At 38.7% G+C, this 18,867-nt stretch overlaps 2 protein-coding genes and 1 long non-coding RNA gene across 3 annotated transcripts; 2 read left to right on the top strand and 1 right to left on the bottom strand.

Moving 5' to 3' along the window:
* Positions 1-5,618: 5,618 nt before the first annotated feature.
* On the top strand, positions 5,619-7,001 carry LOC139197263 (uncharacterized). The gene is made up of 2 exons (XR_011582501.1): positions 5,619-5,768; positions 6,841-7,001. It is a non-coding gene; the product is annotated as an uncharacterized lncRNA (long non-coding RNA).
* Positions 7,002-10,239: 3,238 nt separating this feature from the next.
* LOC103437132 (pentatricopeptide repeat-containing protein At4g18975, chloroplastic) lies at positions 10,240-14,968 on the top strand. Its single transcript, XM_008375584.4, has 6 exons — positions 10,240-10,515; positions 11,159-11,278; positions 11,585-11,704; positions 12,932-13,075; positions 13,885-14,097; positions 14,243-14,968. The coding sequence occupies exons 1-6, from the start codon at positions 10,486-10,488 to the stop codon at positions 14,441-14,443; spliced, it is 828 nt and encodes a 275-aa protein (XP_008373806.3). The 5' UTR covers positions 10,240-10,485; the 3' UTR covers positions 14,444-14,968.
* A 170-nt stretch (positions 14,969-15,138) lies between these two features.
* Positions 15,139-18,310, bottom strand: LOC103437131 (flavin-containing monooxygenase FMO GS-OX-like 4). The gene is made up of 7 exons (XM_008375583.4): positions 17,561-18,310; positions 17,047-17,117; positions 16,497-16,649; positions 16,299-16,381; positions 16,037-16,172; positions 15,757-15,930; positions 15,139-15,465 (listed from the first exon to the last, which is right to left on the bottom strand). Exons 1-7 carry the CDS (start codon positions 18,234-18,236, stop codon positions 15,265-15,267), a joined length of 1,494 nt encoding a protein of 497 aa, XP_008373805.4. The 5' UTR covers positions 18,237-18,310; the 3' UTR covers positions 15,139-15,264.
* Positions 18,311-18,867: the final 557 nt, after the last annotated feature.

The following is an 18,867-nucleotide window of genomic DNA, read 5'->3' as shown; positions in this document are numbered from 1 at the left end:
GGAACCGTTCCCTGATTGCTTACCTAGCACTGCTCTCGAAGTACCCATTGTTTCAACATCTTATGCTTCCAGATAAGATACCACATCTGCCCGAAGAACAGATAAGGCAAGGGAAAATGATACATTGAAGCATGTAGAGACAAGCATAACAAAGCACGTGCCGATTCATCCGCTACTTCTTCAAAATCAAAAGTATCTCATATAATTAGGGTTGCAATCACTCTGGGTTTGGTGGACTCGTTTTGACCCTCAAATTCTTGGGTCAACTCGCTAGGCGTTGTGAGATGCACATGCCAATTCACCACCCTTGAATCAAATCCTTAAAGATCAAGTCACCAACTGGAAGAAGCGCCCACCACTCTTAAAGATCATACCGTTGACCAAACTGCTCAAGTGTGAATTAGAAAGATTGAACAAAGAAACAGGCCATCACCTTCACCTCGTGTCTGCTTTCTATGTGGTCGAATCAACCTTCAAGATCAAGCCTCAACGATCCTTGAAGAAGCTTCTAGCCCAATTCAAGATCAAGCCTCGATGACCCTTGAAGAAATAACAAGTACGATTCAAAATCAAGTGTCCATCACCCTTGAATCAAATCCAGCTCCACATAAAAAAAGGGTAAGTTTAGACCTTCGGAGGAAACCAGAAAATCCTCTAACCCAGTTCAAGAATAAGCTGTGGAAAGTCAACAATCGGAGGAAGCCAAAAGGTCATCCAACCCAGTTCAAGAATAAGCTGTGGAAAGTCAACAATCGGAGGAAGCCAGAAAGTCCTCAACCCAGTTCAAGAATAAGCTATGGAAAGTCAACAATTGGAGGAAACCAGAAAATCCTCCAAATCCTCCAACCCAGTTCAAGAATAAGCCTGTGGAAAGTCAACAATTGGAGGAATCCAGAAAATCCTCCAACCCAGTTCAAGATCAAAGCTGTGGAAAGTCAACAAGCGCAACAAAATATGTGCCGATTCATCCACTACCAAAGCCAAAGATCATCTACCACGTGAAGCTCCTTGTGGTCCAATTCCAACCTTCAAGATTAAGTCTTGACGCCCCTTGAAGAAATTTCAAACAAAAGTTCAAGAACAAGCCTCAACGACCCTTGAAGAAATCTCCAGCCCAATTCAAGATCAAGCCTCAATGGCCCTTGGATCGACATCTACATTAAGGGACTTCAAAACGCATCTCCTACACGTGACAAGCACATGTATACGGCGCGCCTTGAAGTGGGGGCATTTGTAGACATCAAAATTTCGGTGAAATAATTGTTGACCAATAGTTACAATTTCAACACTCACGTGTCACATAAATTTTACACATAGTGTGTGACTAAACGAAAAATCAAAATAAATCGAAAAAGTCATCAAGCAAGACACGTGTCAACACCTGGCAGAAACGATTTATTTCATCTGAATATTATATTCAAAATTAGGCCTTGGAAAATTTTATAAATAGAAGCCATTTCATTCATTTTAGAAGACCAATTCACATATACATTTTCTCTACTCCCAAATTGGAAGAGAATTCCCTAAATCCTTGAAGCTTTGAAGTTCTAAAGCTTTCAAGCATCCAACCTCCTAAATTCCCAAGAAATCCCAAAGGATCAAGAAAGCCTTCTTCGTTCTTCGTCAAATCCTCCTTCAAGACAAAGCCTCAACGACCCTTGAAGAACTTTCACCAATTTAAGATCAAGCCTCGATGGCCCTTGAAGAAAGTGTTTATCGTTCATCATCCGTTCATCCTAAGATCAAGCCCCAACGACCCTTTGGATCAACAACATCAACAAATCCACATATCCAACTGTTCTTCAAGATAAAGCCCAAAAGCCCTTGAAGATCCATTCATCAACTGTTCATCAAGATCAAGCCCCAAAGGCCATTGAAAAAACTTCCCTCAACCTTCAAGATTAAGCCCAAACGGCCCTTGAAGAAAACTTTCAACTGTTCATCCAAGATCAAGCCTCGACGGCCCTTGGATCAATCGCACATCCACAAATCAACACCTTACGAAGATCGAATCAGAGGATCAATTTTGAGAGAGATTGTAACCCCAAAATCATTAATACAAAATATTATTTTGTACACATGTTTTTGTCTCGTTTGTTGCAGGAATTTCCGTGTTCACAACGTGATACAAATTCAAGCTTTCTGCGAAGGATCTTCTACAAATTCAAAGGCTTTTGTCATTTTCTGCCAATCAGGTATGCTTAAAATAAGGGAAGATATTTGAAACAACCTTGAAGCATGAAAACATTCCTCATGATGCATGAACCCCCTATGTTTATATTTTCCTTCTGATATATATATATATATATATATATATATATATATATATATATATATGTTCATATATTTGTCAATATATATATTTGTTTCATGCATTACGCAATTTTTTATATGTGGAATTTGTGAGTCAAAGGATCGAAATAAAATAGAAACATTATTATTTTATTATTTTGGGTTCTGAAAACCCTAAAATTTTGAAAAATAAGAAGAAAAAAGTGGAAAAATCATTGAGCCACACCGAAACAATGTGCCAAGCTGCGCCTAGCTGGCCTGAAGCCAAGCCAGGACACACTGCCACAGACACAGCCCCTTTTTGGATGTTTGCTGTGCACAAAACCCACTTGCTAGGCTTCTCTCCTCACAAATTTCAGCTCGCATACTAGTAAGCCTTTTGCATTGCTGGGCTTTTCTTGGCTAGCCTCCCATCAGCCAGTAGCTAATTGGCACGCCTCCAGTAGCATGTTGGGCTCCCACATTTTGTTCTCGGCCTAAAGCCATTTTTGTCTTGTTTTTAGATCGCACCCATATTTTTGGTGCCCTATTCACGGTACCCAAGCCCAATGTTATTGGGCTATGACTTTTTGAATCCACTGCTAATTTTTGGCATTTTAAAATAATTTTAACCCGAATGTTATTATTATTTTGCTTCTATAATCGACCCCGAATGGTCCCGATCTATTGAATTAATTAAAAGTGACATGCAGTCCATTATAATGAATCCAAAATTATTGACTTGAAGATTACTTTTGGACAATAACGATTCAATATTTTATTTCTTTTCTTTGAACCGTTGACTCACTTTCGTAGTCCCGAAGCACTCACACTTGAGTTCTTGAAGAAACTCAAATCCACTACACTTAGTTGTATATTGCATTCTATGTTCTTACAGGAACCTCTCTTTTATGAACTGAACGTTCATAAACTAAATTGAACTTGTAGTTTCAAATTTAGTGCCTTTGAAACCCGAAGTTTTCATAAAATAATACACCCATGAAAACCTGACGTTTTTCATGAAAACCATGTCTTAGAACTCGAATATTCTAACTTTGATGCTTATGCATGATTCATTCCCATAGCACTAATCACAATATTGTTCCCTCCAATTCAGTGGATTGTCAAACCATCACAAGTTCGATTTCCCTTATTTGGACTTTTCTAATAGAAACCATTTTATATGTGGGTACAAGACGTGAATCTCCACTTGACTATCAAGAAGCTGAGACACCATTGAAGCCAACAATGGCAAGGAAAAGCCGAATAAGCCTCCGCCATGATCTTCATTCAAAAACTTATGCCCGAAGCATTACAAACGAAAGTACCTCATGAACGAGGATTCCATGGCTCTTTGGCTCGCTCCTATAAACCATCTAATCATGCAAGACATTGCCTGAAGCACACCATGATTATGTCTATGAATGAGTACAATTCTGAAGTTTATAAATTTGATCGAATTTTGACTGGAGAATACTTTTTCTCGTCATTCCATGTTTCTAACTTGCCCCTGAAGTAGTAGTGTAGAAAGTGGAAGTTTACCAAATTCTCGGATCTGATTACTACCACAAACATGAGGGAACAACATAGACTCAGTTCGGCTGGAGTTTACCGAATAGCTTGACCCAGTTCGGTCAAAGCATACCGAATGGTGATGCACTGCTTCGGCAAGGATACACCGAATGGTATACTCTTTCATAATCCAATTTCGAGTTTATTTTTACAATCTATGGTACAATCAGGGCCTGCCAAGGTATGGCATCATGCCTGAAGCATGATCCTTGGTATCTAAGACCTAAAACTTCAAGAATAAGGGAAAATATTCCTTGAACCTCAACACTGCATAATCAACTTATGTCTCGATGGAATAGATCATTGGTTATGCACCTGTTTGTGCCCCTACCAATGTCGTTGAAGAGTGCCATTTTCGTAGTCAATATGTGAGATTAATTTCGCTCCACCGAACATTGTTGGAAAAGCAAAATTTTGACATTAATGACCTTGTTGGCCGAATCCACCCTAGTAATTTTGGTTTACTTTATGAACAATTTTCCATGTTTTTGGATTCAAGTTTGGTGTATGTTTTACTTATGGATAATCTTATTGATATTGTCCTCGAATATGAGTTAATTGAATCATGTTTCTTAATACATATGACCGATTCAATTAAACACGTGATTAGGTAGGAATGTGGGAAAGTTAGTTGTTTGGATGAATGTGTACTACGCACACTAACTTTACACCTAAATCACATCTCTAACAACGACTTCAGGTATATCCAACCTGATTAAAAACATTTGGCACACTCCTTGTTGAAAGAATGGTATTGAATTATCATTTAAGGGACCTTAAATTCTTTCTGTTGTTGAGTTTTTAAGGATATTTGAGATGACAATAATCATAAATGAAACCACTAAAGAAAATAGAGTGAAATATCTTTTCACCACTTCCAAAAATGAGCCTGAAGCTTTGATTTGGGGCCAATGGGTTGTCCCCCAATTGGGAACACGCCACATATGGCCGGCCTGGAGTTGGATGATTGAGCAGTTTACTTGCTTTTGCACGACCATTTAAGACACTTACGTCAAACAATGATACTACAACACATCTCCTTACCCGAAGTAAGGATCTTGTGCCTACAAGAACACTTTGCCAAGCCTGCTCATTAGGGAAATTGATTTTACAAATCATTCCTAGCAAAGATACGAAATGACTCTCTTTTCACAATGGATTCAATGGAATATATGTGGACTAATCTAACAAAAATGCGGAACATATAAATACTTATGGTTTTGGTTGATGAATCAACAAACTGGTCACATGTTTGTTCACACACATTGCTGCTAAACCTCATGGCCGATTAAGGGCTTACCACCCTACTTATCCCTTAAGGTCTAGGAGACTCGATAATGCCGAAGAGTTTATATCGACGGTTTTTGATAAAGTATTGCATGCTAGGGGTGGGTTGGAAAAACTGAAAACCGAAAAAAACCAGACCGAAAACCAAACCGAGACCGAAATAAACCGAACAAAAAAAAAACCCAACTGAAGCTGTCAAACTGAACTGAACCGAATTTGGTTGGTTCGGTTTTGGTTTTTGAGGTCCAAAAACCGGACTGGACCGAACTGAACCGATATATGAAAATCATATACAAATACCTCAAAACCTGATGGCTTGAGGATTCGAACCCCTGTCCTCTAAGTTCGGATAGTTGTTTCATACCAACTTGTTGTTGGCTTTGTGTTGCTATAATTGTACAACGAATTTATTTATAGGTATTCTAATCTTTAGGCTTTATAAAATTTCTAAAGTTTACAAACCCTAGCCGACTTCCATTTTAGTTTTCACTTTTCTTCTACACTCTCTCTCCCCTCCGCTACTTTCTTCTTTGCGCAGCAACCTCCTCTCTCTCTCAGTCTTCAATTCAATCACTTTCTCAAACTCTCTGTCTCTTATTCCCAGCGACGACCCTTCTCACTCTCAGTCACAGCAAAAGGTTAGTCTCACTCACATTCTGAAGTTTAATTTTTTGTTCGATTTCTTTTCTTCCGATCTGATCCCCTATAATTTTTTTCCCTTCTTGTTTAGATTTATTTTTGAATTTGATTTGTTTTGTAATTGATTTTATTCTGTCTGTTTTGGATATTTTGATTTTTCTTCTTTTGAATTGTATTGCAATTTTATTCGATTTGTGTTTTGGGATTTTAGGATTAGGGTTATATTTATAATGTGTTTGACTGGATGTGATTATTCGGTTTCGGTTTGAAGTATGTTTGGTTGCTAAGGAATTATGGGAAATGAAGGGGTTCAGAGCTTGACTATTTTAGGGCTTTATTTTTGTTGGGTTTTCATCCTCTGGGTTATTAAGGTTTGGTGATTTTTTTTTTCTAATTGGATTATGTAACAGAGATATATCACGGCTTATACAATTTTAGAGTTTTGGTTTAAATGTTTGCTCTTTGTGGTTGTTTGGACCTTTTGGCTCTAATTATCTGGAAGTATATACAGGTAGGGTTGAGTGGAGCTCCTTGGAGCCCCTTTAGGCTTTAGTTGTAGAAAGAAAAAAAGGGATTGCATTTGCTAGCCGCATCTGTGATGGGTTTTAGTGTGATGGTTATTTATGTATAATGGGATTGCAAGCCACGTAATAGTCATGTAAAAGGAGAAGGATAGGTCTCAGGAAGTTATGGAACTAATTACTATTTATCAAGGGGACTAATCATATACTTTGTTTATACTTATACTTTGTTGTTTATGCATAATGGGTTATGCTGCATTTGTTTTGTATAGTTCAATGCACCATGAACCTGTTTCCTTTCTTCGATATCAGTTTGATTCTTGCCTTTGTTGTTGTGGAATAGTTATAGGATTAGGTTATTATAAATAGGTGCGCTGTAATTAAATGTTGGGAGACTTGATTTTGTCTTGCTGTAAACTGTAAAGGATGATTGGCCTTCCAGATTTTGTCTTGATTTTGTATCATTGGCCTTCCATATTTTAATTAACATTTACTTTTGTATAAGTTTGTAGTACTAACTACTATCTTCTTATTATTTTGTGTGAATTAGATGAAGTCAAAGACGTCAAAGGTCTCAAGGGCCTCAAGCTCAAGTTCAAAGATCAAAATCAAATAGCTTATTTTATCGATTACGTTGTAATGGGACTTTGATTTTATTTATACTCCTTTTGAAGATGTATTACAAAATGGCTACAAGTTGTTTTCTTAGAATTTTTTTTTGCTATTGGGAAACACAAAAAAAAAAACCCGAACCGGGCCGAAACCGAACTGAGAAAAACCGAACCGAATACAAACCGAACCGAAAGCAAACCGATAGAAAATCGAACCGAACAGTAATTTCGGTTTGGTTTCCGATTTTGGCAAAAAACCGAACCCACCCCTATTGCATGCATTTTGGGTTTATAATTGAACATCGAATTCCCATGTTCACCCCAAATAGCCTCGCTTAGTGATCATAAAACGTAAATTAAATGATTGCCCGGATTTTGGTAAACGTACCGAGTTTTCAGTTTTTGCCTAGGGCTATGCAATCTTGTATGCAGTTATGTTGGTTCACCTTGAGGCCCATTGCCACCCAACTTATATGACGTTACAGTTGGTTACTAGGTACGAACCTGACGATTTTCGTATTTACTCATTTGGGTGTGCATTCTATATGCCAAGTTGCACAGCCGCAACGTACCAATATGGGTCCTCAAAGAAGGATGTGTATCTTTTGTCGATCATGATTCTCCTTCACACTAGCTTTCTTCAAGCCCTTGCACGCGATCTCTTTACAACTCATTTGCGGGTTGTCACTTTAATGAGATAGTCTTCCTGCCGTTAAGGGGAGATAAGAACGTCAACGTTCCTAGAGAACGGTGCAAATTTACGTGGACATTACCCACTATGTCTCATCTCAATCCCCATACCACACAAATATGATAAACAAGTACGATGAATTCTAGCTTTCAGAATGTTGCTCCAGACACATTCCTCTGATCCACCTAAAGTGACAAGATCATATATCAGCTACAAACATGCCTGTAAGGATAAACATACTTAACAGACGTCGAGTAAACATCCCTGGAGGGTGTGCCGCCCTTGTTGGACTATTTAAACGCCCATGTTGGACGGTCCGGTACACCAATGGATGGCCAATCAATCTGTCTTGGCCTAGAGCACGACATATCACTCAGTTCGTAGGATTCACTTCCCTGGAAGAGGAAGACAAGGCACAACACGAAATCTAAACTCGATCATTGTCTTCTCAAATCCTTTCCATTTCATGAGATTAATCTGGATTTCTCCCGAGACTTAAAGTTCTTGGTCCAGTATACTAGTTTGGGTGCTAAATGGAATTGAAATGAGATTATCATCGATGATGTTTTCACTTATATGGTAGCTATCGACATAAATGAAAAACGATGATATTGAACCATGTTCCGTTGATTAAGTGACAACGTAGAATTGATTGGACAACTGAAATCACAATCCAGGTCAAATTCCTTACCAAAGTGTGTATTGGACTTGTCGTTCCTACACTGCCCAAGGTAACCCTGTTGTGTTATAAGTGGGAAATGAAGCGTTATGAGATGAATGAAATAGTGCGATATGATGCACGCCTTATGGCACAAGGTTTCTCTCAAACATCCTGTGATTGATAGCAGCATGCTGAAATGTGGTTAGTGTTTTCTCCATGGGATATTAATATGAAGATTTACATGTAAGTTCCTAAAGAATTACATGGATTGGTTCAAATAGTTCCAAACCATGAAACACCTTCTTAACTTGTTTGAGGCGTTCATTTACAATCTGACGAATGTAGTATACCCGTCTAAGTGATTATTTGATCAGTCCGGGATAAATTATGCCCTTGTGTGTTAAACTATGAAGTCTTATTTCAAATTGCTAGAGTTATAGTTTATGTCGTTAACACGAATCTCACTAAGACTTTGGAAAAGCTTGAGAAAACTGCCTCGTACCTGAAGATGGAATTTGAGATGAAGGATCGTGGGAAAACTCAGTTATGCCTTGACCTGAAGTTGAAGCGTTGTCCTGATGGTATTTTGGTCTACCAGTCGAACTACACCCCGAATGTGTTACCTTTGAGTAGACCTATGATCATCCATATGTTATATGCAAATGAGAACCTTGAAGAGGTTATGGAATCTGAAATTCCATATCTGAGTTCAATTTTGCGCTTCGTTGTACTTAGCTTATTGTATTTAGACAAGACATCTCATTCGCTGTTGATCTTGGTAAAGATGCAGCACCGCCCCTACATGCAACCGCTAAATTGGTATTAAAGACGTACCCTGAAGGTCCTACGAGGGAAAATCCCAACATATCTCAGTGGATCCAACCCCCTTGATCCTTGAAATAATGTTGCCTTGTTTATTATGCTAACGCATGTTACTTATCAAACCTGCACAAGGCAAAATCCCCAATTCGTTATGTCTTTACCGTTAGGGATATCACAATATCTTGGAGGTCCATGATATGACCTTAGTTGCGAAATCCTCGAATCGTTCCAAGACTAACCTCACTTCACTATGCCATAAGTGAGACATGGTTAGGAGTTCTTGTGTGAGCATATTTGAAGTACTTGCTATTTTCATCCATCGTTAAGTCCTAACAACGATCCATGAAGACTATGCCGCATGTATCAACTCGACCAAGCCATGATACATCAACGAAGTCAACGCCAAGACATATTGCGTCCACATCTACATCAACAAAGCATTAAGAGATTGAAGTCGTGCAAGCCTATCCCAGACAACCTTGCCGACCTCTACACGATGTCACTACCGAAGTCAACCTTCCAGAAGCTTGTCTGAGGAATTAGTATGCCTAACTATTCATATGCAATGCTTGTAGTTCTCATTTGGAAGTTATGTCAAACTCAAGGGGAGTATCCAGAAGTGTACTCACTTGATCTTAATATACTCTTTTTTCCTACGATTAGGAGTATTTTTTCCACTGGGTTTTTGCTACCTAACTAGGTTTTAATGAGGCACCTATTCTGGGCTGATCATACCTTTGTAACCTCTTCTACTTGCGTCCAAAAGACGTATAGTTTTGACTTAATGCAACTTCTCACTTTTCTCCTTAGTCTATGGGTTTTCTCCCACCTTGGGTTTTACCATAGCAAGGTTTTGTGAGTTTTACTTTTTATGCATTCTTCTGTTGATTTGAGACTAGCATTTGCTCATTGTGCCGACAACTTCATCAACTATACTTGCTTCATCACTGAAGACCTGATGCGCTATTTACTTGAGTATTTACATACTCAATGGGGGAGTGTTGCAGTCCTATTAGATTAGGAATGTGATTGTGTAAATTCTAGTATATCTTGGAATATCTCTTATATTCCTATTAGGAGTTGATTACCTATTAAAGAATTGTAATCGAGTAAGAAATTAATCTTCTTTACTACTATAAATAAAGGTACAATGGATGGAATAGAACACACCTCACAATTACACATTTCTCTGTATCAACTATTGCCACACCTTTCTCTCTCTCTGTAGCCTCTATAATTGTTCAGTAAGCGCTTGCGAGAGAGAGAGAGAGAGAGAGGGAGTTTTGGTGAAACAGACTGCTCCGCCACAGCTACCAGAATCTTAGTTCTTCTCCGTCCGTCAGGTTTTGCTTGCTTCTTATGGAACCAAATACGGTTAACCATTGAGATTGTTGCACCCACTTTCTACTCATGTGGAAGTCTCCTGCCATGTCCTTTCTCGTAAGTACCTGCTCTCTCTCTCTCTCTCTCTACTGGTTTGATATAGGATTTTGAGTCTCTGATTATCATATGATTTGTTGGTTTTCGCTTCCGAGTGCAATCAAAATTGAGGATTTTGAGTCTTGGTCCTTTCATTTGTAGATTCTAATTAATTTTCATTTGGGAATCGTTTTCTTTGTTTCATTTGTATTGGGAAGTCAATAATTTGTTTAAGCAGGTGAAACTCTTTGAAAACGGATGATAGGCTACCCATATCGAGAGTCTCATAAGTAAGTTCAATAAGGGGGTCAATCTAGTTACTTAGCTTCGGTTTGGGCGGGTGGTTGTTCACTCAGGGAGTCAAACTACCACTGAATTCCAACCAATGTGCCGAAATAAATGTCTTCTTGTGGACGAGATTAGTTTCGGTCTAATTTAAACTTATAACTCGACCAACTGCAAAATTGAACAGATTTGGTGTAGTCAGCTGTGTAAATGCTTTCCGTCAGCTGTGTAAATGCTTGGGCCACTGATGTTTTTAGATTATTAATCAATATTATGAACACTAACAAATGTACCCTTATATCGAGGTTTTAATTAAATGGATGCAGTTGAAGTTCTATAGAATTACTAACGGATGTCTCTAACTTGTTATCGAAACCAGGTTGGGCGGTTGACTCGGCTTGGAGTTACTAGGGCCCTAATTCTGAATTCGACTTACAGTACTTTGGTGCAAGCTCAAATATCTAACCAAAGAGCTGCAAAGACTACGGTGGCCTTGGAGGTATCTTAGGGCTATTCCCTGCACATAATAAATGAAAAGAACTGCAAATTTTCTTAAAAGAATCTTGAGAATGTTAGAATATGGACAATATTGTATCTTGCATGTACATTGTTAAGTTTTGGGAAAGGATGACATCCCCTGCGGCCATTCATCTGATAGTTTCCTGTTGTAATACACACACACACCCCCACACACCCCCACCCCGCAAATTGATATTCATTAAATGATTGGCTAATCAATTTGCATATTGCAATATACTCTATCTTTGACAAAAAAAAAAAAAATTTGCATATTGCAATGATCTAGGATCAACACAACCACCAAGGTAACAGTTACGATCCAGAGAAGAATGCTGAAGGCGAGAAAAGGGACCAAATAGGATGGAATGTTCCTAGAAAGGATAAGGTTAACTTTCTTGTAAAAACTGTAAGTATACATATCTCAACCCTTTTCCGGTCATTTACAGTTATTGAGCTTTGTGTTCTTGGTTGAATCTTTGTAATAGAGTGAAAATTTGTGGATGTTAACTATTGTAGCCGGCTGATACTGGATTTAATCAAAAGCTCAAGCCATTTTTGCCTTCTTTTTTTTTTTTTTTGGCATTTGATTAATACCTCATGAATTTAATCAGAAATATCCAAAGCAACAGAGATACAACCAAGATAGGCGTATCAGCATGCCAAATAGTATTGGTAGCTGGTTGGTTTACATGAGCGGCCAACTTGTAGCTGCTCTACGGACATGTTTCAAAGAGAAATGCCTAAAATAGGGTAATCAGTTCCAAATATCACACAAAGTGCTTCTTTGGAAATTTGTGCTCTTGTGTTTCAAAGAGAAATGCCTAAAATAGAGGTCGCACTTGGTGCGATGGCAAGTGCCTTCGCCCATGAGCGGTAGGTCTCGGGTTCGAGACTTGGGAGCAGCCTCTCCATAAATGGGGGTAAAGCTAGCCGACATTCACCTCTCCCAGACCCTGCGTAAAGCGGGAGCCTTGTGCACTGGGTACGACCTTTTAATCTTTATATACAAACACTGGCGGAGCCAATTAAGGCCAAGGAGGGTCATATTACCTTCTCACAGTTTGGAAATGTTGTATTTATATGTGCTATATTGATGTAGCTTGGCTTTTATATTTATAGTTGACCTTCCTCACAAATGTAATTTGCTTATAGTTGAGGGTCCAACACTTAATTTCATAATTTCATTCTTTGCCTCTTAATCAAATAAAAGATATTTAATTTCATGTCCTCATACTCATATCCAATTACTTCTATTCGAATTCGCACCAAGGTGCATAGGCATGATTGCTTTCCGTCATTGTTGTAAAGCATCATCTGCTATAATCTAATTAATTAAATCATAACGATATCAAGGTTGGAAACTCAAAATATTTTTTATGCTAAGTAAGTTGACTTATGATCATTTCTTAAGTAATCTTCATTTACAAGCTCAATTTATCATAATTTTATAGTCACTTAAAATTGACCCCTCCTTAAATTTTTACTTGCAGTGGCAACGATCTCCTCCGCTACTACATTGATATGCTAATTTTAATGCCTGTATTTATTGTCTAAATGTCGAGTGGTGTTTTTGTTTGATTCTTGTTTTGAGCCTGGAATGGGAAAGTTGTTATATAACTTCCACATTTTGCAGCTTCTAGATCTCAGTGACAGTAAGGAGGCTGTTTACGGTTCTCTTGATGGATGGGTTGCATGGGAGGAAGACTTTCCCATTGGAAAAATTAGGATGGCGTTAATTGCTCTTGAGAAGGAACAGCAGTGGCATAGAATAGTTCAGGTACGATCAATTCTGTCTTTCTCTATGGATTAAACAATTGCAGGCACACTGCTACACAAAGTACTCAATTTGGGAATACTTTTTCTAGAAAAAAGTTTCCATCGTGTATTGAAGTTCTATAATCGTCGCAGCAAAAGACTTCTTACCATTCAGGAAGAACCATCTAGGAAGAGCGTAGTGCGTCAAGGCTAGCTTGTTTTCTTAGTTATTAATTTTGAACCTCCAGTCCCAATATTCGCATTATTTTTGGAGTGCTTGCATAAGGATGTGTGGAAACTTCTTTTTCCATCGTAGCTCTATGATTCGGATCAGGTTTATCGTTGGATGAACTGCATTGTTGATATTGACCCTAAAAAAGAAACGGTAGGTACAACTAGTCAGAAATTGTCGAAGAAATAACAAGATGTTTCTTTGTCCCTTCCAGGCTATCGGAAAATAAAGAAATAGTTAATATATTCAAGATAATTATGTATTTACAACATACTGTCTCAGTTCATCCTATTTCAGCAGATCAAGGATGTGATATGGTTCCGAAGGATGAATTGGACGTGGACAGTTCCAATAAGATTTCATTCTTGAATCATGATTTAAATTCACTCAATATTCTATTGACAATTACAGACGAAACGGAAGGACTTCCATTGGAAATGGAGAAATTTGAGAACATGATTATCTTTCAGAATTCGTAGCGACTAGGAAATTTAGAAGTTTTGAGTGTGTTAATGGTTTTAACTTTTGCTTTAAAAAAGAAGAGTGAGGCCTCCTTTTTATTTACTTTTGTGATTTGTAAAGCATGGTTACCCTGTTAGGTAATCAAATGGATGCTAAGCAAGGGACAAGGAAACACAATGGGAACATATGGGCAACTGATCCGAGCTTTAGATATGGACCAGAGACCGGAAGAAGCACACAAGTTTTGGGAGAAGAAGATTGGCATGGATTTGCATGCAGTTCCATGGCAGTTATGCAAAAGTATGATAGCTATATATTATCGAAACAACATGTTGAAGAATATTGTAAAGGTACGGTTTACTTAATTCAGACTCAGTTAATCAAGTGTTGTGGAATCGGTTGATGCTTGCCTGTTTCAATTTTATGTCTTTTTGAATCAACTACTTTGTATATTATACTAGACTAACCCGACATAATCATGCTTGCATTCCAAAGCTCTTTGAGGGCCTGGAAGCTTTTGATCGGAAACCTCCAGAGAAGTCAATTGTCCGGAGAGTGGCAGATGCATATGAGATGTTAGGCATGCTTGAAGACAAAGAGAGGGTGTTACAGAAGTACAACCATCTTTTCACAGAAAATGTAGCACTCAAGAAATCTAAAATGGCCTTGTCTAAGAAAAACAAGAAACATGGTTAGAACTTTCGATCAATGTTTTACAGCTCATTTAGAAGTGCTTTTAAAATGACTGTAAGCGCTTTTAGTGAACTAGCTCGTTTGGATATGCTTTTAAAATGACTGAAAACGTTTTTGGTGAAAATATTTTTGGAACCAATCCTTAGTAAATGCAAGTAGCACTTAAAGTGTTTCTTGGAAGAAGCATATAACTGATGTTTTTTGCAGAAAGCACTTCAAGTTCAAGTGCTTTTGGAACACAAACATTTTCTCTAAAAGCGTTTTCAGCCATTTTAAAAGCACATCCAAAAGTACTTTTTGAAAGAAGCACTGGATATGTGCTTCTTGCAGGAAACACTTAAAGTGCTTTTTCAAAATCCACTAGAGCGTTTTTCATCATTTTAAAAGCATATCCAAACGAGTCCTTAAACTAATCGGTCAATTTGTATGAGAAATTATACAATTGTAGATGCGGTTCTGAGAATAAGGGCAAACAAAATTGTGTAACTTGTTAAATGAAATGCCCCTTGGGGAATTTGGATGGTTGAACCTGTGTTGGTGTGATGGTTCTGTTTCTGTAGAACCGATCTCAACTCGCCATTTTTGTAGCTCGTTTGATTTGATTTTTTGTTCCAAATATGCGTTTCATTTGTAAAGTTCGATTCGAAATGCATCAAAATGTTTTGATTTGAAAGAAATACAGAAGGACTCGGAAGATATTGCGGCTCATGATGTTGTGTCAAATATAAGATCTTGGGTAAAAGTATAAAGTTGAACACAAGATTATATAGGACATTCTTGAAAGGCAATTGGCTTGGGTAAAAGTTCTGGTCATTTGATATCACCTATCCATTGCTCACTCCATTTAAGGTGTATTTCTTGAAGTCCTCATAAGCTTGCAGCACCAAATGGTCATCTTCCCACTCATCCCGATACGTCTCTGGTCGGGCACACTTATTTTTTGACACCTCCGAATACATTTGCTTTCTCCATTCTTCTGAGACTGGACACCCACACTGAGCTGCAATCCAATCATCATATTCGAACTGCAAACACAACACCGAATTATTTACTCTGTTCATGACATATACAAAGATATCAGTACTGGGACTAGAACAGTGGAGCTTTAGCTAAAACTATCGCTCGCCTACAACTCACATTAAGCAGCGTTTCAAAAAAGAGACCTCAGATTTCATTTAGAATCATAAGTTCATTAATCTGAAACCAGATTTCATTTAACAGTAATTCCGAAGCCAAGGCAGTGCTCAACCAACTCAATGAATGAACTTCAGGTAAGGTCATAGGCACTCGGCAGGCAACAATATATATTGAATTACCTGGCAACCACCCAAGTTGTGAGTGTATCGTTTAGGTGTGCCAGAAGCTTCAAGTAAAGAGTAGAAAGCTTTGACATCCTCCATCATCTCCTCTTTGGAAGGAAGTGCAATTCGATTAGACAAAAGACCCGCTATCCACTTGCTTTGAAATTCAAACAGTGGGAAAGGAACAACCTGCCACCACAATATTCAAATACATTCAAAGATTTACTCCAAATTCAAAAGAATGAACCAAAAGATTCAACCAATATATGGCAAATGATTTTTAGTAGAGAAACACCTTCCATGGTATCCCGACAAAGGAAAGTGAAGGAGCCGATGCTGGTGGGAGTACATGCTTGTACAGTGGCCCCACGCGGTTATCATCCACAGTCACAGTACCATTGGTTTCAAGAAAAGGGAAATGATACTTGTACCTTGAAGGGAACAAAGGAGATTACATTCAGTATTCCATTTTCGTCCCATTTTCAATTACTTCACATTCAACATGGAACATTACACAATAGCATCGAGTCCTAAAACAAGTCGAAGCAAGTTTATACCCTGTGCAATGGAGAATGGTATCAGCAAGGACAACACTTCCATCTTTGAAAACAACACTGCCATCGTCATGTGCGTTTTCGATCTGCAGGAGTTCAAATAATATCAAAACACTCTCTACCCATCTTCCGGCATCAGGGTTGAAAAAAATTCTGTTGATAAAATTCTCATCATAGCCACCCAGCTATGACTTCTTTTACCATAGAATGAAGCCACATGTTATCATAGCCAGGCTGCTTTTGCAAGGTTTCATCAGCAACAGATCTAGAGGCAATGTGGACTTCTTTCGCAACTCCAGCTATTTCTCGTGAAATGTCAACAGCACTGGCTGAGCTCCCTATCAAAATTACAACCTATGCAAAGCAGGAAATTGGTGAGAAGCTAACCTCTATCTAGAGGTGAAAGAAAGAAAAACCGAGGAATCAACCTATAAATTGCGAGCTGCTCATTAGTACTAGAAGCTGTTTTCACCACATGTCTTTTTCTTCACCAGGAACAAGCACAACAGCAAAAATACTTGCTACAAAACGATTACTCTCAGGGCGTGTAAGGAAGTCTCCTCTCTGTGGTGCTTGTTCGTGGTGAAGAAGACGATGTGCGGTGTTTCTAGGTTTGTGCAGGGATCCTAAGTCTTCCGCATTTGAGGTAATCACGTCCACTATTTTGTTAATAGTTAATTTCAACAATAGCATTGGTAAATCAAGAGAACACAATCTAGAAGTTATTACAGAATGGAGAAACGAGACGGACCTGATCTCGAAATGGCTCGGGATGACGGTAATTATGGCTGTGAAATTGCTTCCCCTTCCATGTATTGATGCCTGAAAAAAACGTGTACAGAGGAAGGAGAAAAACTAAGAACCAACTTTATTTTTGTTATAACTGAAAAATGGATTGCATAAGCACGAACTCAACATAAAGATGCGTCCATATTAGTTTCGAAGTTTGTCCTAATTTTTTTCTACACATAGTAGGGCAAGCTAGTCCACCATTTCCGGTCCATGAGTTAGTAATGCAATTCAAATTTGCAAAAGTAATTTCTTACCATCCGTCGATACAATTTATACTCACATAATGCAGAATCAATCAGGCAATTAAACCAATAAAGTAACAAAGTTTGTGCAAATTATAACCCATAATCCATGTCACCAATCCCATCATCCATTTTATATTTTTCAATTGAAAATCGAAAACTGAAAATAAAATGGTTATCAAGCTGCCTTATAAACCAGCTCATCAAAAGATTCGAAACCACAGTTGATACCTGTAAATTGGGGCAGGCGAGGCTCAGTAAAATGCCCATTACACACAACCACCGCATCATAGATTTCATCTTCCACACCCCCACCTCCCTTACTCCTCGACTTCACCTTCCACCTCCCACCCTCCGCCGCATCCACCACCACCACCTCCGTTTCCAATCTCACCATCTCCGCTACCCCAAACTCGCGGGAAAAATCCTTCAAGTACATCAGCACCTCTTTGTGACCCGGAAACCTTCTCGGGTCTCTCTCTTCGTCTCCTTCCCTGGCCACAAATGGATAGTCTCTGAACCCCATCACCTCTCTCGGGAGGTTGGTCCTCAGCGACTCGTACATGCTCGAGTGGACCGTCGTCCGATTCGGGTGGATCCCAATCGGGTCGGACTCCACCTTCGGAGTGTAGACCCACGTGCCGCCCACTTGGTCTTCTCGCTCGAAGACGACGACTTTGTGACCTTCTCGCCAGAGCTCACGTGCCGCGATCAGGCCGCCGGCGCCGGCGCCGATCACCGCCACGTGGCGCGAGGCCAGCGTGGGTTGCATTGTCGTACTGTGGACAACAGAGTCGGACAAAAAACGGCACCTTGGTGTTTTGAGTATTGGCCGTATGGTTGCGGATTGCGATAAAACGATGCTGTTGTTGGATATTACCATAATTTTTTGTAAAATTTTCATCATTAAGCTTAAGAGAAAATTTAATCTTGAATCTTAAAATTGATGCTTACCCAATACATGTAAGCTTTTCAATCTTTTCTTAATCAGTGTTTATTGTTCTATATCATCACAATTTATTACAAATAATGTTAAAAGTTTTCTATTACCACGCCTGTAAAAGCGATGCCATTTAACACATTATTGGGTAAAAATGAAATTTGGTTTGGATCAACCTGAACTCGTCCGTATTAAACTCGAATGTATGAATTAAGGGGGCATTTTGATAAAGATGCCTCAAATTTGAATTTTTTTAATCAAACATCTATAACTTTTAAACTTTTGATCAAACATTCTTCTACTAATTTTTAATTAAAAATTATCATTTTTATTGTATTTATGTAACATCCCACATTGTCCAGGGGAGTGATCCTTAAATGTATATTCTCATCCCTACCTAGCACGAGGTCTTTTGAGAGCTCATTGTCTTCGGGTTCCGTAGCAACTCCGAAGTTAAGCGAGAAAGAGGTCAGAGCACTCCCAGAATTGGTGACTCACTGGGAAGTTGCTTTTGAGTTCCAAAAAACAAAACCGTGAGGGAATGGTAAGCCCAAAGTGAACAATATTGTGTTATGGTGGTGGATCGGGCTTGGGATGT

Source organism: Malus domestica, chromosome 06, assembly GCF_042453785.1.
Source record: "Malus domestica chromosome 06, GDT2T_hap1".
NCBI classification, from domain to species: domain Eukaryota; kingdom Viridiplantae; phylum Streptophyta; class Magnoliopsida; order Rosales; family Rosaceae; genus Malus; species Malus domestica.
Note: the sequence above shows the minus strand (reverse complement) of the source record. Positions and strands in the feature narration are given on the sequence as shown.